Source organism: Corythoichthys intestinalis, chromosome 1, assembly GCF_030265065.1.
Source record: "Corythoichthys intestinalis isolate RoL2023-P3 chromosome 1, ASM3026506v1, whole genome shotgun sequence".
NCBI classification, from domain to species: Eukaryota; Metazoa; Chordata; class Actinopteri; order Syngnathiformes; family Syngnathidae; genus Corythoichthys; species Corythoichthys intestinalis.
Window position 1 is genome coordinate 56,104,728 of NC_080395.1, and position 24,649 is coordinate 56,129,376.

Sequence of the window (24,649 nt, forward strand, 5' to 3'; positions counted from 1 at the left end):
CAAAATTTTGAAAAACTGTGGAACTTTTCCCATCTAAATCACTGGCTCTCATCTGACAAAGTGTGTTTTGTCAGATGTTTTGCCTTTTTTTAACATTGTAGCATGGCTGTTTCTGTGTGCGCCTAATGACCATAAGAGAGACTTAATAGAATCAGAATAGCTTTCTCTCAAATATTCTACACAAATATACGCCATGTATATAATTAAAAAATACACTTCTAGATAAAACATACAGCCAAGGGATAAACAATCGAATCAGCCTGATCAGTGTGGAAAAACTCCATTTTCAGATTGATAGTTAAAGCAAACCTGTTTCCACCATTTTTTCTTACCCATAAACCGCCCCCCCCTCCACAAAAAAAAAACAAAAAAAAAAACTCATTTATTAATGCGCTAGATTAAAAAAGAAATGCCTGCCTGGCCAGTACAGTCTGGGTTGCATTTCTGAAACTGGGAGCATCTGCAGCTGTTAATTTGCATGGTTATTTGTATGTTATTTGAGGACATTAGGTATTAGGAGCTTTAGTTAGAGGTACAGGCAATGGCGATTCGTGCTCCAGCTCACTGAAACAACAGCAATCTGGCAGAGGATGAGATGCGAAGCAGAGGAGGTGCACGGAAGGGAATTCACACCAATGTGCCTGTGAGGTGGTCATGCTTGAAGCCTCTACGCCTGGGTAAACCCTATCAAAAGCGCATTAGACCTCTCCTATCTTGCCCCCCTCCTCCCCAGTCCCCGTCAGCAGTCCTCTGTTTTTCCCTCCTCTTCATGCCCCCTCCTCGCGTCCCCCCACTGTTGTATAATAGTATCAGGTCAGGACACTCGGCTAACTGACACATAGCCGGGCAAAAGGGGAGTAATGATGAATTGCTCCCTGTTGGTGTTATCCATGATGATAATTATTAATTTTCCCTCCACTCTTCCCTGAGACTTGGCTGGAGTGCTGCAGTGTATAGCAGAGCTTCCTCTCTGGAGTCTGGACTATCAGGAAGCCCACTGTCATCACTTATCACAGACACATCCAGGGCCTTGGGCAAAATGCTGATGAAAATTAAATGCGTTCATTCCGCTTTTTCTTGCTTGTGGTAATGTGTGTGTGTTTGTAACAATCATGACTACTCGCTTGCCTTCAAGTTGGGTAAATGAACATTTTTGAAATGGACAGCTTCTTATCTGATGCTTTTAGTTCCCCAGCATTGAGTTTGATTGGTGTGTTCTGATCCAGGGAAACCTAGGAAATATGAAACTCAAGGCCACACTGGAACTTATATTCCTGTGTTTTTCAGGCAACTTCTAAGTAAAACATGGCACTACTTGTTGTAATTGTAGAATAGAAATATGGAATATTTTTTGTCCAAAAATGTCACAATTAGCATTTGAAGCACTTTTTGGTGTGGTATGTCTTGACGTTGTATCTGGTCACTGGTTAGCTACAGACTTCATAATACTTGACAGGACACGGGAAACAGGGCCGATCCGTATGTTGAAAAACTTCAAATATTTTCAAAACCCACACTGCTACCGACCTAAAACCAAAACAGGCACAAATTCAAATATTTTCAAAACCAACACTGCTACCGACCTAAAACCAAAACAGGCACCTACCTTAGCCTTACATGAGTCTCCATGAGCAGCAGCATAAAAAAATTTAAAGTCGCTCCTTTATAAAATCCCAATTATTTTTTATATAAGTATAACAAAACTTAAAATGGTAAAAAAAAAATCAGATTTTACACCAGATGCACAAAAATCACCAAATGCAGAGATAATCACCTATATTTTCAGGATCAATAGCAATATTGAACATACGTTTTTGACCAAAATAACAACTTTTTTTTTTTTTTTTTTTTAATTTACTGTAAGTTTTTAACAGCTAATAAATCACTCAACATCAGAAACTTAATTCTTGAGGAAAACATGCAGGATCAATTATAAATAATAAACAGATGGCCGCTTGAGGATAGCCCAGCTCTCCAGTCTCCAGCTCTCCCCTGTCCACCAGCTCGACCAGGACGTTGAACATCATGGAGGCGGGGTCACACCTCTCGAGCTCCACGGTGATCTCCACGTTCTCCTGCTGGGCAAGCTCCTGCTTGGCCTGGACCTTCCTGGCCATGTAACTGTCGTTCGTCGGCGGGTCTGGCTAGCTCTCTGGAAAGCTCGGGCAAGATCTCCTCCTCATCCGGTTTCTCCTCTAACTTGACGCGGTCCAGGTTGGCCTGCACACCTCCAGGGAAGAACTCAACAAGCTTTGGCAAGTGCAGTTGCTGACCAAAAGCAAATTAAAAAAAAAAAAAAAAAAAAGGCAGTTATAATTCATTTTACGTAAATATTTCGAAGTAGCACAACAAAGAGCTTTTTAAATTGAAAAATCTTGTGAATAATTGCTTAAATCCCTGAATGTTTTAATAGATATGAATGTAAAACAGTCTAGAGTGGGGAAAAAAAAAGAGCTAGTTCGGATTGGGATCCCTCTATGGGTGCGTGGAATAAAGCCAGTGACGCTATGATGTTGTGAATCCGATCAGAGATTTAAAGAGGCTGTTCTGGATTTATTTTTGGTTTACTTCAGAGAATGATGATGTGTGTGGTTTTCTGCAATACAGTATAACCATATGCAACATGTCAGTTATATAATACACACGTGCATATGCGTAGGTTTGATCTCAACATTAGTAGGGACGATATAACTGCAAACCTGCATGTACACTTTTTGCTGGGGACGGGACATTAATAAGACCAAACAGATTGGGTAAGCGGGGCAAAGGGCCACATTTCTCATGAATATGAAACTAATTAATTGATAGGCTAAATAAATCAGTATGGACTGATAATAACTTTTACATGCATTGGTTCAGGTGATTCAAACCTTTGTTTTCAAAACCTACTAAAGAAGCATTTTTAAAACTTCCAGAATGTCTAGTTTTTATTAGCATACATAAACATAATGAAAATAAATAATAATGGTAGTGTCATTTTTTTCCTTACAACATATGGGAAGACGATCTAAATTCCCTATATAACTGAACTCATTATATAATGCAAATACGGTTGCTTAAAAGTTGGTGGAGTCAATTTTAGCATCCTGAAAAGTTGGTAGTGTTGTGTTCCTACCATCCCTATGCAAACCTACACCCTTGATATGAACATAATAAATATACCGCTCACATAATGCATATAATTGCTCATCATGGACAATAATCAGCAAACACATTTAGCAGGAAATTAGAATAAAAACCTAGATTGACATGTGAATTGGAAATATAAACTGTAAACCTCATCATTGTAGTCAAATTAGCGTCAGCAATTAGCACAGGGCGGTTAGTTCTCGGCGGCTAGCGAATGCAATAGATTATTAGCTGAGGAACTCATCAACCAAACGTGTTTATACATTGTGAAGTCACACTTCAACACTACTCCCATTTACACACAACTTTCGGATGGTAAGTAAACATGACGGTAGCTTGGGGAACGAGCTACACTGTTGTTAACCCATTGTATTCACGTTTCAAAATGCATGTATGGTGAGAAAAATATAATAATTACCTTGAATCCTCGACCAAATCACTCTTGAGACTTCCGTGCCTGCTGGTAGGCTGAAGTGTCGTCCTGTTTCAACCTAAATCCGAACGCAGAGTATGAGAATTGCTCTCCGTGCCAATGGCCTGAGCTAGTGTGAGATGGGACAGCCCCCTACCGTCAGCAGTTGCGCGGAGTGAGGGCGAAGTGAGTTGTCAAGGAATAATTAAGTCTATGGGTTAGCCTTTGCTCTCCTAATGATCTACAAATATTGAGGGGGGAAAAAGACCTGGATATATATATATATATTTTTTTGTTTTGTTTTTTCATTCAGGTTCATGTAGATTTTTTTTTTTTTTTTGGACTGCCATTTTGGACCGACATCAGGATCTTTTAGAAATTGAACTCCACATAAATCTACAACGATTACCAGGTGTCAAGTGGGAATAGTATATTGGTGAATGGTAAATTGGATTATACTTGTATAGTAACTTTCCACCTTCAAGGCCCTCAAAGTTATTCACACTACATCCCCATCGTAAGGTTAAGTATCTTGCTCAAGGATACTTAGACGAGTTCATCAGGGCGGAGAATCCAACCCACAACCTCTGGGTTGGGGAACGACTACTTTCCCACTGAGTCACACCACCCTACACTGACAAGATTACAGGTAGTCCCCGGGTTACGACGGATCCGATTTACGCAATTTCGACTTTACTACGCATGAGTCTCAGCGTTTTTTAATGTTGACTTCTTTTTTGTGATGCATGCTTTTATTTTGGCGCAGGAAGCGTAGAACAGGAAGCGAATGTACAGACACGCTCAGTGCCGCCCACCCCACACACGCACACACAGAGCAGCCGAGTCACAGAGGAGACAGCCTGCGCGCACATTTGTTGCTTGGGAAGCATCCAGAGGCGACTGCTGTATTTAACCCCTTATGTACAATTTATTGTGCATTTTCAATTGTGGTTGAATACTTGGGGTGAGTTTACGTTTGTGATTGTTTTTGATCATGTGCAGACGCTAACTGATACATGCTAGTCGGTAGTTATTGCTGTATCAGCAGCTACTTATAAACGCAAATTTGAATAGCTGTTATCGAAGAAGAGACTGATTTAATTTCATTTTAGTTTAGTTTCATTCTGCAAGTTGATGTCATGAGCTGCTGAATAAAGTTAGCAAAACACAAGGACATCTGACATCGTAATTTCGGAGCATAGCTCACAGTCTCTAGGACTTGGCTCCAACGTCTTGGCGAGGACAGTACAATGACGTATAATGTTTTTGAATAGTTTTTTTGTTGTTGTTTTTTGGTGGATGTTTTGAGGTATGTAAAGTGTTAATTCCAATTTACACAGAAATCTTGGTTACATCGCCAGAGCAGGAACAACTTGTTCGTAAACCGGGGACTACCTTAAACGCCTACACTACCTATGAATATAGTGATGCTATCATTACCTAATTGTATTTCCCTTGGACGCCACGTAGGGGGCCTGTTGACCAAAGAAAAGGGGGTGGGGGGGGGTGAGTCAAAAAGAGATAACACAAATCAGTGTGAGGTGGGGCACCCAGTATTATGTGAATCACATGCAAGTGTGGATATATTATCCTATTCTATGCTGCCTGATCGCTAATCATGGCCCTGACAATCGCTCTACTTGAGTATAAGCGCGACCACTCGTGTGAATCCTATTAGAAGTGTGATAGTCCTACAGACAACTGGAAATGCACCTCCCCATCCAATTGGGGGGCGGGGGGTTCAGCGCGGCCCATCACTCCTCCTGCAGTTCCGGCAAAGGGGGCCACCGCCATCCCACCCAGGACCCAGGGTTGTTCCCCAGACCCTCCGTGCCACCTTTAATCGGCCTTCAGAGAAGGAATGAGGAGATGTGCCACCGAACCCCCTCCGGCCCACTAGCCGCCGCCACAACCCCCCAACCTACACGGCTCATCATGAGACTCCCACGGCCCGCTGGGCCCGGGGCAGGATGGAATCCCCACATGGATTGGGTGACACGCCACCGGCACACAGCCAGCGCCCTGCGCCATGGCCCTAGTAGAATACCATGGTAGAAAATGGAGAGGAAGGCGGAAGCAGGAGAAATCGCAGTTATATCAGTCAAACTGTTAACTCATGTGTAGGATTAGGTGCGTGCAAGTGCATCCTTGCTTAGATTATGATTATTGTGTGCCACTTAGGCTTGATATGATAAGATATGTCTTGCTCTTTCACTGTAGTTTAAAGTTACGCAAAACAAGTGACAATCTCACTTATGAAATGCTGAGGTTGTCATCTGCAAAGCTGCATGATGATCATCACCATCTGAAGTAAAACCGCTCTTCCTGCCGAGTAATTACAGCAAATTTTGTAATTACCACAGCGCTGCATTGATTAAAATCTATAATTGTATTGGAGTGACATGCTCTTTTTTTTCTTGTATTTTATCTTCTTATGCCATTCTATCCAGAATCTTAAGGAAAAACGCTGTTTACAATGCTTCACTTCTTCAGTCATTGTACAATGAGAATAAATAGCATTAAATAGGAAAAGCCCCTCTCTTTGCTGCATCGATTTAGTTCTTTGTGTCTGAAAGCTGGCCTCCAAGTTGTCAGCTGCGTCAGGATTAAAAGCTATTAGTTCTGCATCATTGCCACTACAAGTATGCTCCTGAGATTGAGCACCTCTCTTCCTTCCTCAGATAGGGGGGGCAAAATCATCCTGGGGGTTGTCTTTGGTGAGCCAAAGGGAGTTTGGTCATGGGCAGTCCCTCCTCTTCTCCTCTTTGTGTTTTAGTTGTTTAAACACATCCAAAACGCTCCATTTGAGAAAGTTTAAGTGCTTTCATCAGTGTACGGGTTTGAATTAAATTTTAAATCTTAAATTCATCAAATGTGCAACATAAAAGTAAGAGCACAACACCCGTTTAAATTGGTTGGTTGCCGAGTCATGCTGGTATTTTCCTGTAGCAATCAATCCATTGCTACAATACATTCAATATTGCACCATTTGCTAATTTCATGTTCCCAGATGGATTTTCTTTTAATCGTCAGCAATATTTCCAGCACAGTGTTCGTGGCTACTTGATAATGCATTACTTTTGTGTGGTGACAAGCCACTGATGAGGTGAGCCGGAGCTCATGGCACATGTTGTTGACTCAGCCAAATAAGGATCCAAGTTTGCATCAAGGGAAAGGAGAAGAAAAGCAGAATTTTCATAATAATGCATAAGTATTCCATACCCCGAACACCATGAAATTCTGATAGCCTTACATGTTTCCTTAGCTCTCTCTATTCAACAGCACATGACACATCTTTTTTTGTCCTTTCCTGTCGACTTCTTTATGACTGATGCAGCCAAACAAATTCAGGTGTTTATTGCACCCAGTCTAACAACTCGCCTATCATATTTCATTGCAGGCAATCGTCGGCTACTTTGACGTTTTCTTTGACAAAGGCTGCTGCAACAAGGTAAGCAGCACTGGCAGCAGCAAAGCCATTTAACAGAATGTCAATTATGTTCACGCTTTAGCTTACTTCCCCTCCTTGAGGCATTTGTCGTCTATCGACAGGCAACCTAGTCTGTTGCTGATATAAACACTTCTCCAGCAGAGGCAACCAGGTGGAACGCAAATGCCAGGCTCATCCATCTATCTGAGTACTCTGTGTGTTTTACTTGGGACTAAGAGTTTGGTTACCAGTGCTGTTGATCAAATAACAGCATTTACTTCATGGTTAACACAATAATTTAATTAATGAAATACATTAAACCTCATCGTAATCTTAAGCGGTCTAGATCCGGAGACAAAGGTCAACCTCTGATTTGGAACTGCTTGTAAAATAATCCAATTTATTCTGCATATAAACATTGCTTAACAGTTTGGTTGTTTTGCCAGGTGACGTTCTCCACAGGTCCTCAGGTCGCAAAGACACACTGGAAACAGACCATCTTCCAACTGGAAAAACCTTTTCCTGTCCAGGCCGGTTAGTATAAAGCATTGTCAATTATCGTTTTTAAGTGTTTAACATCTGTGCGTGTGTGTATTTTACTGTATTTGGGTACAATAATGGTGCTTAGCAGCAGCCTGTCAGGTAATCTTCTCATGTGCCAATGTCCTCAGACTGCTTGACATTCATTATCCGTCATGACGAGAGAAAGCAGGGGATCCAAACAAATCACATTCAGCTGTCAGAGACAGCATGTGAAACTCATCTGATAGCCGTTTGCACGTTTTGATTCATGACATGTCGAAAGGGAAGCGCTTAGTGCCTGACCCATAGAATATAGTACTTGTGAATATACAACACAAAATTGTATGGAAATGCCTGAAAGTGTAGTTCACATTTTTTTCCAATTTTAATTGATAAAGATCTGTTTGTCATGTATTCTTCTGTAACGATGATAATTACCAACAACTTCCCTAACTTCAGGACTCAAATGTGCAGTTCTAAACATGGTATAATAATTCATCAATCCATTTATCCGTCTGCCCTGCGTAGCTGGGATAGGCAATAGCCACCACTTTTGAACAAATACAAAAGCTGATATTGTAATTTGTAAATATATAGGACGACGAAAAATTCCTAATACTTTTTAATCACCTACCAATTGAATGGTCTAGTTGGTTACTAGATCACAAGGGTCTAAACTACATTGCAATGACTTGTCTACACTGATCTGTCACTTTCTATTCTGTGTTGAAATAATGACTTAATGACTAATTGAAACTATATAAATCTGCCACTGATCACCACACTGGCCACATGGAAGAGCACCAGGAGCTTCTGTGTTTTTTGGAAATTTGATTCCTGGGATGTGAATCTGCACCTCAGACTTAAGATAATATGCATCACGGTGGACTGAAAGCAACCCCCCCATGCAATACAATTCCCTCCTATTACTGATGGAGAAAAGGTTTGCATACTCTGCAAGAAGTACTGTTGGAGAACACAGCTCGAGTCTGTTATATTCTCTACATTACAAGCTCTAGTGCTCTGTACGCTGTATCATAATGGGAATCATGGATGTGTCTGGTGATGTGAGGATGAATGGGCCGTGGGGGCAGACTGCCCACTTACTGACTGGATATCAGATGGAGCCTACTGTAATAAATGACCTGTGGGGGGAACACATACGCTAGATGTCTGTTGGCCCTTGGCTACGCTCTGGCAGGAACCACTGTGATAAAAACTTAAAACCTCTGTAGCAGTTCAAACACTATTGGCGGTGCTGTGCTCTCATTGGTCAGATAGATGCTGCTGAATGTGAGAGCTTTGGATGACCGTATGATAGCGCCATGCCGCAGTAAGAATGTGCAGAGCAGAACTGATTCAATTTGGTCCAATGGTGATCCATGAAGGCAGTTGTGCTTGAAAGTCTGTGAAAGGATTTCAATTGAGTTTACAATCTGATCCTACATAGTACCAATTTTTAAAATGTTGCTTTTATGAGTTTTTAGTTTGACTTATTGTAAAGACATCTAATGTTTAAATGTTACAATGTTTGAACCTTGCCATGGTTACCAAGCAAACTTCATTTCCTTTTTGCTTAATTTACTTGTACTTTGTGGAGGAATCCCTGTAACTTTAGCCACCACAAATTTCCTATCGGCTTGTTAATGTTCAGATGGGCTTACTGAGACTTTCCTACTGAAATGACTTTTGCTTTGCATGGCAGTGTCTGAAATTGTATTTGCAGATGTTGCAATTATTGGCAACAGTGTTAGTGTGCCTGAGAGTAGTAACACGCTATATATGAATTAATTTCTGCTTTTACTGCTACAATGCCGTAGGGTTCTAAAGTTGCCTATCTTTTACCGTATTTTTCGGACTATAAGTCGCACCTGAGTATAAGTCGCACCAGCCATAAAATGCCCAACGAAGAGGAAAAAAAACATATATAAGTCACACCGGAGTATAAATCGCTTTTTGGGGGGAAATTTACTTGATAAAATACAACACATAGAACAGATATGTCATCTTGAAAGGCAATTTAAAATAAAAATATAATAGAGAATAGGCATGTGCCGGTATGAGATTTTGACGGTACAATAACCGTGAGCAAAAATACAGCGGTTTTACGGTATCACGGTATTGCAATTATAGCTCCAAAATGTGTTATTTTGAGAGGTATGAGTTAAAAACAACAACAACAAAAAACTTTTTTCCGGGATTTTTTTAATTTTTCAGAAAATATTTGCAAATTGGAACATGAATATTATGTTAAAATAAATGAATAAACAAAAACATATTTTAAATAAAATTAAAATAAATAGAACTTATAGACTACCCACAACCACAGTTCAGGTTGCTCAAGATTGGAGCAAGAACTAAATTAATTGCTATAAAAAAGTAAAAACACTTCTAAATAAAATTGAAAAATATTGACTGTACTGTTTTTTTTCTTTTTGAGGGGGCAAAAGCTCAAGTGAAGTTTCGCCATTTTCAGCCACTGTGTCAACTCTAGTCTACATGTCATGCCTTTGTGTTAAAAAGACGCAGAATTCATAAGTTAATAAGTTAAACATGGATAAGTTAGTTAAAATGTGAATGTTTTTGTGTAAATAAGTTAAAAATGGATAAGTTAGTTAAAATGTGAATGTTTTTGTGTAAAGGTTTCATCTAAAAACACTGGGAGTGAGACCTCTCCTTGTCCAGCGAGCGTACATTTGTGCTCAGGGCTCAAGATCATCTGTCGCGATTAGCGATCTTTGATGTTATCCCTTTTCCTTCATTCAAGCTTGTTTCTCAGTGGCCGTGAGATTTATAACCTTGATGAAGTTGCTCTCCCAGCTAAGACTAGGCTAACATTCGTCTTTGTAAGTTTTTAGTTAATTTGTATTTTGAATTTGAAAGGAAAATGTGTGTTTTGTTTTTGGCGAACTTTTTCATGGATGACTTCCTCACATTCTGTTGTGTTTGTGCTAATGAAGCTACTCACACGTGAAAAATACAACGTAAAGTACAACGTTTTAAAACTGTATATTTCAGTTACCATGATTTGAGACTTCCATAAATTCAAAAAAAGTACGACTTTTGTTTGGAGTTTTTCTTTTTTGGTGTTTAGCAGAATAGCGTCACTGACACACACACATCAACAACCGGAGAGGGAGGGATGAGCGCTGCCGCTCCAAGATACATCTGGCTGCATTTTTGAGACTTGTAAAATAGCGAATACCGTACTACAGTATGACGGAAAATTTGAATGGTTTTGAAACAGTGACGTTTTCATACCACGGTAAACCTTGAAACCGGTAACCGGCACATGCCTAATAGAGAACAACATGCCGAATAAGTGTACAGTATGATAATGTAACATGATGCATGAACAACGAAATGCGAATGTGGCCGGTATGTTAACGTTACAGCTATTAAGAGTTATTCAGATAACTATAGGATAAAGATTAAAGAACATGCTAACAAATTTACCAAACCATAAGTATCACTCCAAAACACCTAAATAACATGTGTAATGATATGATAATGTGTTAATAATTTCACACATAAGTCGCTCCAGAGTATAAGTCGCACCCCCAGCCAAAGTATGAAAAAAAAACTGCGACTTGTAGTCCGAAAAATACGGTAATACTTGTTCTACCTTTGCTATATTTTGCGAAAATACTGCTGATCATTTAGGAAATTTTAATCAGATTGGAGGTGGTGATGTTGCTCCATCTTGGAGTTCTCTAGTGTGATAAGAGTCGCACTCATTGCACAGTTACTGTATCTTTCTCTACATGTAAGAGTTGTGTGTACTGTTGTGATAGAATTTAATCTTTTCGTGCCGATGGCAAGAAAAGTTGTTAGCCAGAATCTAAATTTTAAGTTTGAGTGACGACATTCTTATCAAACTACCTTATCCTTTTTACTTCCATTTACAACTATTTTAGCGATTAAGATTATCATGAGATACTTAAAATCTTTTGTGAATTACATGCATTGTCAGGGTTTACAGGAAATGCTAGGTTTATTTACATGTAGCAAGACAATACACGCGGGAGATAAATCAAGTTCTCTCTGTTTGAGAGTCCCGAAACAACTCTAGGCCAGCTACAGGCTTGGACACTCTGACTTCAAGTTGCTTTGCGACCCCCTTCTATTGAAGGGCCAGAGGGGAAAGGAAAGAGACAGAGGAGGGCAAGGCTAGTAAATTAACATAGAATGCACAAACGGGCTTAAAAGCCCAAAACACGGAAGACTGGCTAGAGAGAAGTTATCCTATCTGACGACTAACTGTATAGAATAATAAAGCATAAATGTTTTAATGTGTATATAATTATTCCGACATACAGTACATCTATGTCAAGAGCTTGATAAGCAAAACTTGTTTTATGTGCTGTCACATTAAAACACTGTACACAGTATTTTTAAATTTAAAGTGTACAGTTTAACCTTGATGTCACTGGCTAATTGGGAGAAGAGGACGTCCATTATTGACAATTCTCCGTTGATGTACTGTTTTCATGACCGACAAGCACCCACTAAACTAGAAAAATATTGAATTAAATTTTTCAGCATTACTGTAACCTCCACAGCAATAGTAAGGGTTCTGTATTACTTGCACGAACAATGTTTTTAGTCAGTCTTTACAGGGTTGCTGTGTTGTGTTTTTTGACAGGAATGTTCATTAAAATATCCTGTGAGACACGTCTTCTGCACTCCACTGTACTCTCAAAATACAAGCGTCATTATAGAATGCTAGAGACTAGGGCTGTCCGAAACGACTAATTTTCTCCCGATTAGTCAGCCGACTATTTTTACGATTAGTCGACTAATCTAATATATATTTTTTTTACTAATTTACCAGTGAAATTTTTGTTGACACCTATCAATCCACAAAAACATTTTGGAACACTTAAATTATTTATTAAAGTACAAATAAACACGTAAATAACAATAATAAATCACAAAAAAAAACAATGAGTTCAAATGCTGATACAATTAACTAGTGAAAAAGAATGGAATGTAAATAGATTCAGAACACTGACTTCGTCTTTCCAACATGATTCAAAACAATTCTTTAAAAAAAAAACCTAGCGTTAATATTATAGTGTAGTACTATATATACTATATATAATTATAATAATTATTCTTTGCCAATCACATTTTTCATAAAGGGTGTCATTTTAAATGTATTATTAGCGTAGAATCTAAATTCTGAAGCATATGGGATTAACTCAAGAAATCGTTATTTATATGACGAACATGACATGCTTTTATTTTGAAATGTTCACCGGAAGTACGTTCGCTAAACAGCTAACTTAAGCTTTACACTCCGTAAAAAAAGCACTTTTTGTCATTGCATGTGGTGTCAGTAATAGTTTTTTTTTCATTTTTTTCGTTTGCAAATGCTGTGTACCAGCGATTTTTGTATCACCTTTTAACCGCAAGTTTGCGTTTTGGAGAAAACTGCTAATGTTTTATAGCAGGCTAAAGTAGGTGCTCTTTTTTTCCACGTTCACCTAAATGTAGCAATGCTAATGTTTACAGTGTTTAATATAAATGTGTTTTCTTATTTTGTATGTCTGAACTTAAATTCTACAGCGTGTTGATAAGAGAAAGGAACTGGAGTCTCAGACGTCATCAGCACGCAGGCGCAGCGATAAAACACAGCCGTGAAAATGACCGCCCTCATTTTTATTTACCGTGCGATAAATGGACTCATTGCATATTGCACAGGCTTAGCAACTTCAATAAAACATGTCATTAGTTAGTTAGATGGACTTACTCCTGTCGTCTTCGAAAATGACAACTGGGGACAGCTTAGGTGATTCACGGCCGACGTGCAGCCAAGCTTGGCATTGAAGAGATAGGACACCAGAGTGTACCCTCCTTTGTTTCTTTGAAATAAGTCAATGTTTTGGACACTATGGTGCGCTTTTTTGGCTTTGTGCCACTTTCCCCGCTTGCATACCGAGCGTCCGACATTCTGAACTTTCCGCACATATATTTTTTTTTAACCCTTCACTAACCGTCAACGGGTAGTTGTGCTCGTCAACGGATTTACGTCGTCGATGACGTCGACTATGTCGACTAGTCGGAACAGCTCTACTAGAGACCAACATGAGTTCAAGTGAACAGTGGCTAAAGAGATTAGAACAGCAATCTATTTTTGATGAGCACTGTATTTTATTTGGTTGATATTTGATAACGCCTAGGTTTGAGGATATTAGTTTGTGTTGGTGTGCCTAAAAAATATTAAAGCAGGTGCTGTATGAATGCATATGAGAGGGAAGAGAATTAGCCCTGTAGTAGGTGAGCAAAGGAGAGAGCAGCAGGTTATTGATGTGTTCTCTCCACTTCGCCACTCAGACGGTCCTCAACCTCCTCCAGGGGCCGTAAACCAGAAATTGAGTTTTTAACAGCATTCTCTGATCGCTTGATAGGGTGTATGGTATACTTTATAACACACACACACACACACACCCTGCTTTCTCTTTCACACTCAACTTCAGAGAGAGTTGGTGCATAGTTCTATACTAAACTATCCTTTTGCAATGAATGAAAAAAATCCCCAAAGTCACCTTGAAGTTGATGAAACCGTCTTAAAACACACTACCAAAAAAAAAAAAAAAAACATAGTGACCTTTGTGTTTGGGCTCGGATGGCCTTCATCTCCGTTTGGCTATATTGAGGTCTCGGTGTAAACATTCAAGTGGTTTGTGCTGACTGTCTTTGGTGGTTTATCATGGCAGAAAGTGAATACATTTTGATGTGTTCTTGCGAGTGCAACAGTAATTAACTCTAAGGCTGTGTTTCTGTGGGAGGTGCCAGTACAAGAGAGTGCACACAAGCATCAGGCTGGAACAAAACATCCCTGCAAATCCTCCTTGCTGGCAGTGTAATAAATTAAACAGCAAATCATTTGTCATGCTCTGATGTGTTTGTGTGGCTCAGCTATTGAAGAGGAGGGTCCTTCTTTCATGCTCTCACCTACTTAGTGTTAACCAGAGAAAAATGGTTGTTTTCTCCGTGATGATTGTCAGAAGGTGGTGTGCTATTTACTGTAACTGTGCCTAGAGTCACTTATGAGACTTTATCTCTATTTCTGTTCTTTTCAGTTCATAAACTGTTTAGGTAGTCTTTGACAAAGTCAACATTCATGGCCCATCAAGTCATCCAGTGCCCCTTCTTATCTCAACTCTGATTTTCCTTTAGCCATTTCTAAAATGAGTTAAGCTTACACGACACAAGCTGTTCTGAAAAAAATAATTACCATTTTAAAAAAAAAAAAAAAAAAAAAAAAAAAAAAAGGTAAACGGATAAAACAGATCCAGATCCGATCAAAATATCGGATTGGGACATCTCTACTTTTAGCTGAAGGCGCCGTGTTGTGATTGAAATAAATCTTTATAAAACAACGGAAGCCTGACATCATTATGTCTGGGGAAAAAAACTGATCGCGCGCCTCTTTGACTTGGAGTACCACGCAGGTCACTTTTCGGGGTTTAATTTTCCTCTATGCATTTTTATATACAGTAGTCATGTTCGGTCGGCATTGAGTTGGGAGGGGCCAGCCCCGCAGAGGGCTGATCGGAAACAACTTGGGAGACGAGCGCAAAAAAAATGGTCATCTCCAATGCTCCACCCCATCCGTGACGGGAGGACCCCAAATGGGCACTGAATTGAAGCATATTAATGAGACATAGTTTGAAGGTTCAAGAAAAATGTGTGGAAAAGAAAAGAGCAGGAATGCCACGTCGTGATCGTCCGCCTCCATTGTTTATGATGCTGTCATGGCGCACTAAAAACAGCAACGGCATGACGTCCCGAGCTGAGCATCCGAATGTTGTACGGTGACAGAAGTCCATGTTAGGCGGCGCGTAGGCAGCGGGTAACATTACCCGCCTATATTAGCCGTCTAACAAACAAACTGACAATATTTACGGTAATAATATGATTTGACAACTTCTCCAACTTAGCATAATCTAGAAGAAAACAAAATAGATGTGACTTTTCTTTTAAAGGCTGCTGTATGACTTGCTCGTTTCATCATGATGAATAAAGGTTTCTTCCATGGATTGATACGGTAAAATGAAAGTGGGAACTTAAGTCTGAAATCCGTGAGGGCTCATCGCTGTCAACACGGCAGTAACAATAGGAACTATTGTTATTTGGGTTTGAGTTTCCCGAGGGATAGATATAGTTGACGGACACAGGAAGTCTGTGTGCTTACACAGAGCTGCAATAAACGTTGACTCAAATGAGTTCAAGAAACTAAATTCTGTGCTTTATGAAGAGTGAAAAAAGCAGAATTTAACACAGACGAAATCATTCGGCCGATTAGCGTGAAGTATTACCGAAACAAAATGGTGATGTCACGTACCGTAATGGTCGGCAACGGGTCGCTGCATACGTTTCTTCAACACAACGTGGCCGTATCAATAAAAAAAAAAAAAAATCGGTTCATATATATATATATATATATATATATATATATATATATATATGTAATATATATATATTTCTGTCTCCATCCATGTACCCGTTTATAATGCGCACCGTGATTTTACAAGTTGATTTTGGGGAAAAAAGTGTGCGTTATATTCGGGAAATTACGGTATTTTCCAAGCAAGTTTAAGCACCAATTATCGCAAAGCAGGTTCAACGTCACTCCCCAGGTTGCCAGATTGTAATGACTAGAACATGGATGTTTGCATAGATAATCGGCGATGCACGCCACATTATTCACGATGCTCTATTAACAACATATAAAATGAGATTGAGGGCCCCTTGTGGTCAGAGGCTCTAAGCAGCTGCATAATCTGCGTATAGGCTGGACCGGCCTTGCAGTTTATTTGTTGAGCTAAAGAAATTTTTGAATAGAGTTTGACCAAAGTCTGAGTAAGTTTTATGTGTATTTTACATAGCTATTTTGATTGGGAATGCCAGTTCTCTTTTCTTTTTGTGAACATTATTTTTTTCTTGAGGGATAGGAATATTATTTTTGTTGTGCTTTCACTAAATTATACTTATGTTTGTTGTGAAGGAGTTGCCAAAGCTTATGTCAATAAACTGTGCGGTCCAATAAACGCCTGTGTCCACTCGCCTTTCTCTGCCTCTTAGCTCTCAATGTGCAAAAAACGGAGTCATTGTAATCTATTTGAGGCAATGCATGAGCGGGTCACTCTGCGAATGCGTTAAATGCGTCAAATATTTAAACGTGATTAATTTAAAAAAAATAATTACCGCCCGTTAACGCAATAAATTTGACAGCACTAATATATACTGTGTATATATATACATATATATATATATGTATATAGTATATTTTTTAGCATCTACAAGGACAACACCAACTTGGTGATGATAATGCACTCAGCAGGATGCGGCAAACTGTACTGAAGAAAAATTGCCGAAGAGTTTAGGATGACGCTCGCAATGCTAATGAGAACACGAATGGTAATGAGAACTCGAACGCTATGCTACCGCTCTGATCCACCTAGCTAATTATCATCGCGTTTGCAACGGCATCACCACCCTCTTCCTCCCTCCTCTCTCTTGGTCTGATCTTTCCGGGGCAGCTGTGACAAAATCAGACAACTCGCGCCTCATTCAACCAAATTGTAGTAACATTTCCCTTCACATCCTCAGTAATTCTAACGTCGTTGCAAAGATGGCAAAAGTTAGATTACTCACAACTGAAAAAAATAACGCAGCTGGAAACGCCGTTATACTCTAATGCCGTTATTAACAACACTGATTGAGACTGACGTTTCTCTTCAAGCCAACCATCCTTTGAAACTGTGCCGGCGGGTTTGTTGAAAAGAAAGTAAGTCACTTATCGCCATTGTTCACAAGTGCTGTCATGTCTCCCCGCTACCCCAATTATAATCCACTCCCCACATCGCCCAACTCCACCGTTTTCTTCTGTTGTATTTTCCCTTGGTAAACCAGCTCGTTACATTACCGCCAACTAATGGATTTAACCGTGAAGGGGTTTGTCAGCAACAAAAACAAACAAACAAAATTAAAAACCCACAATGTTACTGGTCGCATATGTGCAAGTAGATGAAAAAAATACTCATACTGGCTTTAATTTTAGTTGCAAAATGCGACCATTTGTTCCAGTCTGGAGCTCTGTGTAATTATACTATATAATGACTCTGAGAGTCATTTTTGGCCTCTCCCTTTAGATTTGAGCTACAATTGCAAACAGAGAGAAGATGCAATGATGTGCACATTGTATTTGGGGCTCACTTAAGATGTCAACATGGACCAGAAAGAGTAAGCCATCCTTATTATGTTCCAACAATGTGTCTGTGCCTGTCACAAATCTGCACTAGCCATCTGCAATACTGGCAACCTTAACTTTTTTTTATTTTATATTTTGCAAGCAATGTAAACTCCCACAGCTGTTCAAAATCTGCAGTGAAGTGACAGACCCAGAGTGCGGCGCCAGTAGCAAGGACTGTGTAGCAGAAGTGTTGGCATGGCAACGACTGAGACGTGACAGAAATGATGGCGAATACAGGCAAAAGTGGCATACTCAGCATTTGCTCGCGTCGTCCTCTCGTAACCTCCAGCGACTAAAAGCGTGTAGCATGGAGAGTGGAGGCTGTGCGTTCAAGCACAAATATAGGCACAAGGCAGTGGTGCTTATTAACATATATTAAACCACATTTTCTTTAAACGCGCGTCATCATTCTTGTGAGCACCAGTGCATTTGTGCTCATACTGCAGAGGTCCGAGCTCAGCACTGCTGCAGGGCTGTTAACATTCTTTATCAGCAATAGTTCATATTTTATGTTGACCGAACTGGCAAATTTAATTTTGCCTCTTTATGTTAGTGTATCTAGGGTTACGAGGGTGGAGCATGTGTGTGCATGTAAATGTAAATGTATTCCACTAAGATGCATTCACAAAATTTATATCGCATGGTCCACAATAACTTAATTTGGTGCATGCTCACATTTTACATGATTGTACTTTACAAATTTGAGTTGACTACAACGTAATGTTTATGCTACCGCTACCCAAAATGAACAATATTAGTTAATTAGCAGGGATGTCCCAATCGCATATTCTTGCACCCGAATCAGAGTCACCTGATTTTGAGAATCTGCCGAAATGGAGTCCTGATCCTGATTTTTTTTTTTTTTTTTTTTTTTTTGGGGGGGGGTTGAACAATGTGAATTATTTTTAACTCAGTCACTCCCAGCCATTTTCACCGGAGCAAGGCCCTTCAATCCCGGCCGTTTTACTGGATTTTGACTGATTTTGCAAGGCCCACAGAGAATTCTGTTCTATTGCTAAATAAACATGGAACCCACCAAAAGAAAGATTAGACTCTCTTCTTTCAGCAGAAAAAAGTAAGTTCATGTCTTTTTCTATTCTTTAGAAATAGGCATCAGAAAATAGCTCAGTTTGAGCATTTTTCCAATTTCTGATGAAAAAACTGAGAAAATGAGCTTTTTGTGAACGCATACATTTCAAACATAACTTTGACTTTAACACAGCTATTTTTTGTTTTAGTTACATTCCAAACATCTGAATGTTTTCCTTTTACAAAAAAAAAAAACAGAAACAACAAGACAAATAGAGCTTTTGATAGCAAAGTAACAAGTTATTTAGACATAACTAACGGAAATATGACGTTGTGTTGGCCGCGACAGCGGGTTAAGCTTTTCCCTCATTGATGCCTGTTTCAAAAAGATGAATTTTTTTGAGTCTGCGGGCTCTTCTCGCCAGCAGCACGGACTGTACGGCTGTAGTGGTCCCGGTCGTTCTGCTCGGTCGTCCAGCGCCTGGCATCCCAGGCGTTCTACCGGTTCTGCTCGGTCGTCAGCCGCCTGTCATCCATTCGGTTGTCTTGTGCCCTCTCCCCGGCTTTGCGGCCTGGCCGTTGGTTGCCGTTGAATAGGGTTGTGGGTCATACTAAATGCGCTACTGCCCTCCAGTGGCCAGTTTTATTGCTTTAAAATGGGTTTTGAGCTTTGTGCATTCTATCTGTGATACATGGGAACCTATAGATGCCGATTGTGAAAAAAAAAAATAACACAAAAGACGTATAAATACGTTTTTGGGACACTGAAGCAATTAAAAATAGAACATATTTATACGTTTTTGGGAGCAAATGAGTTAAGAATAATATAGAAAAATGCTTGTCTTTTTTAAATAATTGATTGTGTTACAAGCTAAACAATGATTGACACATCTGCGCCTTTGATTGTAGAGCTACTAAGCTTCTCTGGCAAGATCAAAGCTCCTAACCTGTCAATCATCATTAACTTTAACTAGCAAACTTCAGTGCAGTGCTGACCAACAAAAGCAGCAGGAGGGAGAGAGAGAGGCTGTAGGAGCACGACGCAGAAAAACGTGCAGTAAATATATATATTTTAATTAAAAATCCAAGTCTTTTCACCTGATTCCAATCCTCTAAAAAATGGCACGATATGCCCGATTTCTGATCACGTGATCAGATTAGGACATCCCTAGTAAATAGCAAATGATTAGTATATTAGTATACAGACACTGGTTAATCTCCAAAATAATGCAACATTTTTATTGTCTTTCAATGGAGCTACTTCACTAACAACATCTCTACATATATACAGTATAAATAAATGAAATTATGTCATTTATATATGAATAGTGTTTCACGATAATAGGTGCCCTGGTACCTGATACATTAAAATGCAAGCATCTGTATTGATTAGTACTGAAAAATAACTGGTGCGCAATATGTACTCTTCGAGATTTAGTTTTCAACCGCCGTTCGCCCTTCCCACGATGGTCGCTAGTTACAAACACCACTTTAAAAGCAGCACTTGTCATTACTGATGAAAGATTTTTTAACGTAGGAGAGTTTTTCTTCTTGGAGTGCTGTTCAATGTGCTCATTTAACGGTCATATTTTTAAAATATGATCTGATCATGAATATGATGGTGTTGTAGAAGGTCTGACACTTAATTTCTCTCATTCATCACTTGATCAAGAGAGGACATAACCCTTAATTGCGTCAAGCAAAGATGGCAGAAATCTATTTTTTGGTGCAAAGTAGCATTTACATAAGGAACTATATTTGAAGCTCTGGCCTGCCAAAGTCAGCAATGTTGCAAATTTATGACTTCGGCACTTAAAGGCCTAAGTATAACAAGTTTTAATTTGATCTGATTATGAATGTTCATTCATTCATCATCTGTGCCGCCTTTCCTCACAAAAGTCGTGGGGGTGCTGGAGCCCATCCCAGCTAACTATGAGCAGTACACTCTGAATTGGTTCCCAGCCAATCATAGGGCTCAATGAGACAAACAACAATTCACACTGGGGCTGTCAAACGATTAAAATTTTTAATCGAGTTAATTACAGCTTAAAAATTAATGAATCGCAATTAATCGCATTTCAAACCATCCATAAAATATGCCATATTTTCTGTAAATTATTGTTGGAATGGAAAGATAAGACACAAAATGGATATATACATTCAACATACGGTACATATGTACTGTATTTGTTTATTATAACAATAAATCAACAAGATGGCATTAACATTCTTTTAAAGTGATCCATGGATAGAAAGACTTATAGTTCTTAAAAGATAAATGTTAGTACAAGTCATAGAAATTTTATATTAAAACCCCTCTTAATGTTTTGTTTTAATAAAATTTGTAAAATTTTCAATCAAAAAATAAACTAGTAGCCCGCCATTGTTGATGTCAATAATTACACAATGCTCATGGGAGCTGCAGCCCATAAAATCAGTCCCACCCAAGCGCCAGCAGAGGGCGATATAACTCCAAAAAACACAAGTAACAAGTGGACTTTGCACTGTTCTGTCATTTTAATCTGTTTTAGCGGGGCATGTGCGTTAATTGCGTCAAATATTTTAACGTGATTAATTTAGAAAATTAATTACCGCCCCTTAACACGATAATTTTGACAGCCCTAATTCACACACACACTTGTATCAAAAAGCAATTTGGAGTGTTCAATCAGCTTATCATGCATGTCTTTGTGATGCAGGAGAAACTTGAGTAACTGGAGAAAACACATACTGGCACAGGAAGGACATGCAAAGTCAGCACAGGAAAGCCGGAGCTCGAGATTGAACCTTTGATCTCAGGACTGTGAGGGGGATGTGCTACCACAATTATGAATATGATAAATGAAAAATAAATGTAATATTACAACAATATACTGTAAGCGGGGATTGAATAATTTTGAACGCAACTGTACATGCGTACATTGCAGTTGGTGGATAAAAAAAAAATGCTTAAAGGTGCTATATGGAGTTTCACTTTTTTTTTACTAGCGACTGCACCTCCGGCCTGAAGTGTAACTGCAGCCCCTGTGTTAATCTCGTGCATGGCGGGCATGCTAGTAAGAGCACAATTGTAAAGTTTGGAGTCTGAGCATCATTTGGGGCTGTGCTGAAAAGCCGGTCTCTTCTTTTTGTCTGAAGAATCCATGGTAAATTGTGGACAGTTATCAGCTCGCGTGTCAAGTGTTTTTGCCAAGTGGAGACTAGGCAGCTGCCGTGGGGACGTGCGTGGATGTACAAGGCGCGTATTTGCCCAGGGTGTTCGACCCAAACCTTTTCTTTTGAAGGGAAGAAAAATGGTTCTTTGGGGCAATCTCAGTTCAAATGTCAGGGCTCTGTGTACTCATCAGGACATTTATGGAGCATGTATTGAATAGAAATGTATTTTACATTAACACTATAAATTCCATATGGTACCTTTAATACTTGTGAATACATTGGAATATTAGAGTTTAAATGTTCTTTTGGGGAAGAATTGAACTTTTGTAGGAAGGGTTTTATTTACCATAACAATATTTGTTTTTTAGTATTATTTGTCCAACTCAAAAGATTAAATCTACCTTTGTTTGTATTTCATGCATTGTAGGGGAGGAGCTTCAAGGAAAGATCACCGTGTGCAAAAACAAGAAGGACCCTCGCTCATTGTTTGTCACTTTTGACCTTCGAGACAAAAAGCTGACATACTGTGTACAGTAAAGGCATGTAACTGACATTAAAACCAAAAAAGTATAGTTTGTTAGTATTAAAACTGAACTTGTATTTTATAGTGTTTAAAATGCAAACTGAGTTTCAACAAAATTGAGAAACTGAACAAATTGTGAATAAAACAATGCAATGATGTGGAAGCACCAAATTTCAATATTCAGAAGAGAACATAGGTCAAATGTTTAAACCGAGATGTGTCATTTTAAGTGAAGAATATGTTGATTGTAAATTCCACGGTGTCCACAAATCTAAAAAATATTGGGACGAGGCCATTTTTAAAAATGTGAGGCAGCCGGTCTTCTTGCAATTGCAAACAGCTGGGGACTGAGCTGACAAGTTAAGAAATAGAAATGCGGTTGCATTCTTGTCAAATACAGGACTCTTAACTGTTCCACTGTCTTGAGCCTTCTTTGTTACACTTTCCTCTTTTGATGCATCAAATGTTCTCTATAGGTGAAAGATTTAGACTGCAGGCTGACCACCTCAATAAAAGGATAATTTTTCTTCCGACCTATGATGCTGTAATTAATGTCGCGTTTGGTCTGGCATTATCGTGTTGAAAATGCCAGATCTTCTCCAAAAGAGAAGACGTTTGGATGGGAGCATATGTTGTTCTCGAATCTCAGAAGACGTTTCTGCATTCATGGTGCCCATCCAGATGTGAAAAGCTTCCCATGCCTCTCGCACATATGCACCCCCATACGTCAGAGATGCAGGCTTCTGAACTGAGCTCTGATAACATTTTAAATGACCCCTGGCTTAGACAAAACGCCTGTGCTTCTGAGTCCTGTTTAGACATGGCTTCTTCTTTTCACCGTTTCAGCTGGCAAAATCCAATGACACAGTAGATTGTGTTTACCAGCAATGGTTTCTGGAAGTATTGCTGTGCCTAATCTGTGATGTCCTTTACAGCAGTGGTCCCCAACCTTTTTTGTACCAAGAACCAGTGTGACGTGAGCCTTTTTTATCCCGTACCGAAAATGTGTGGAATAAATTACAGTAGTTGTAAAATAACACGACGGGGCTAAAAATGAACATTAAGTGCATGGAAAATGTAATTCACCACACACTGAATCAACTTTTTAAACTGGGGCCTCTCCTAAGACTTGTCGGCAAATATCATTGGTCGCAGGCATAATGATTTTGGCAATACAGGTCGCCACAAAGTATGATGCTCTCATTGCACTTTTGTTGCCTCGTTTGCTAGCTTCTAGCCATATATAATGCAGAATGGCCTTGGAGGCTCCTCTTCTGACTCAGCAGGTGGTCTGTTCCCTTTAAAAAAAACTGTCCAAAGTCGTCTCTTTTTCACGGGCATATTGATGTGTCAAGAGGCATAGGCCACATTGCGGTCAATAACAAACTATTATTTCTCTACGGACTGGTACCACTCTCAGGCCCGGGGGTTGGGGATCCGTGCTTCCCTGCTTTACGGTAGCATTCTGGTTTGTGGTGCAGTGCTATTTAAAGGCTCAAAGATCATGAGCATCCCATACGGTTTTTTGCCCTTGAGCCTTACGCACAGATTGTTCCAGATACCCTGAAGCTTTAGATGATGTTGTGAACGGTAGATAAACTCTTGGCAATTTTTCGCTGGGAAACACCTAATTCTGATCCACTATCTTTCTGCACAGTAATATCTGATTTTCTTGTGAATTAATTTATTGGGACAAGGGGCAAATATAATGTGATTAGTCTTCTTTCTGCTCCCTTTCAATCTATACTTTTACCATTGTGTTTATCTTGAGTGTATTTGCTTTTAAAGAATGAAATAAAGAACAAACAAACATTGGGGCAATTGGTGATCCTCTACGTGGCTTTGCTTCTGAGAGACACTGCCACTCTGATAAGCTCTTCTTCAATCTTGTTGCCAATGGACCTAATGGTAGTAATTAGTCTTTCAGCTGGGGTTACATAGGGAATTGAAGAGCCACCTGTCCCAACTTTGAATTTTCTTGACACCATGAAATAAATAAAGTCAACATAGTTTTCCCATTAAAACGATACATTTTCTCAGTTTATACTTTTTATAAGTCATGGATGTTCTATTTTGAATTGAATGTTGAAATTTGCCACTTCTACATCCTTGAATTCAGTTTTATTCACAATTTGTATACTGTCCCAACATTTTTAGTATCCGGTTTGGGTTTTATTTCTTGTA

General features: G+C 39.3%; 1 protein-coding gene across 1 annotated transcript in view; it reads left to right on the forward strand.

Annotated features, from left to right (window-relative positions):
- prmt3 (protein arginine methyltransferase 3) overlaps nt 1-24,649 on the forward strand; it is an 89,244-nt gene extending 64,595 nt beyond the window's left edge. Inside the window, exons 14-16 of the mRNA XM_057835692.1 lie at nt 6,942-6,992; nt 7,418-7,505; nt 22,370-24,649. Of these exons, the coding sequence (XP_057691675.1) occupies nt 6,942-6,992; nt 7,418-7,505; nt 22,370-22,479 (249 nt within the window). The 3' untranslated portion in view covers nt 22,480-24,649. The remainder of the gene's footprint in view (nt 1-6,941; nt 6,993-7,417; nt 7,506-22,369) is intronic.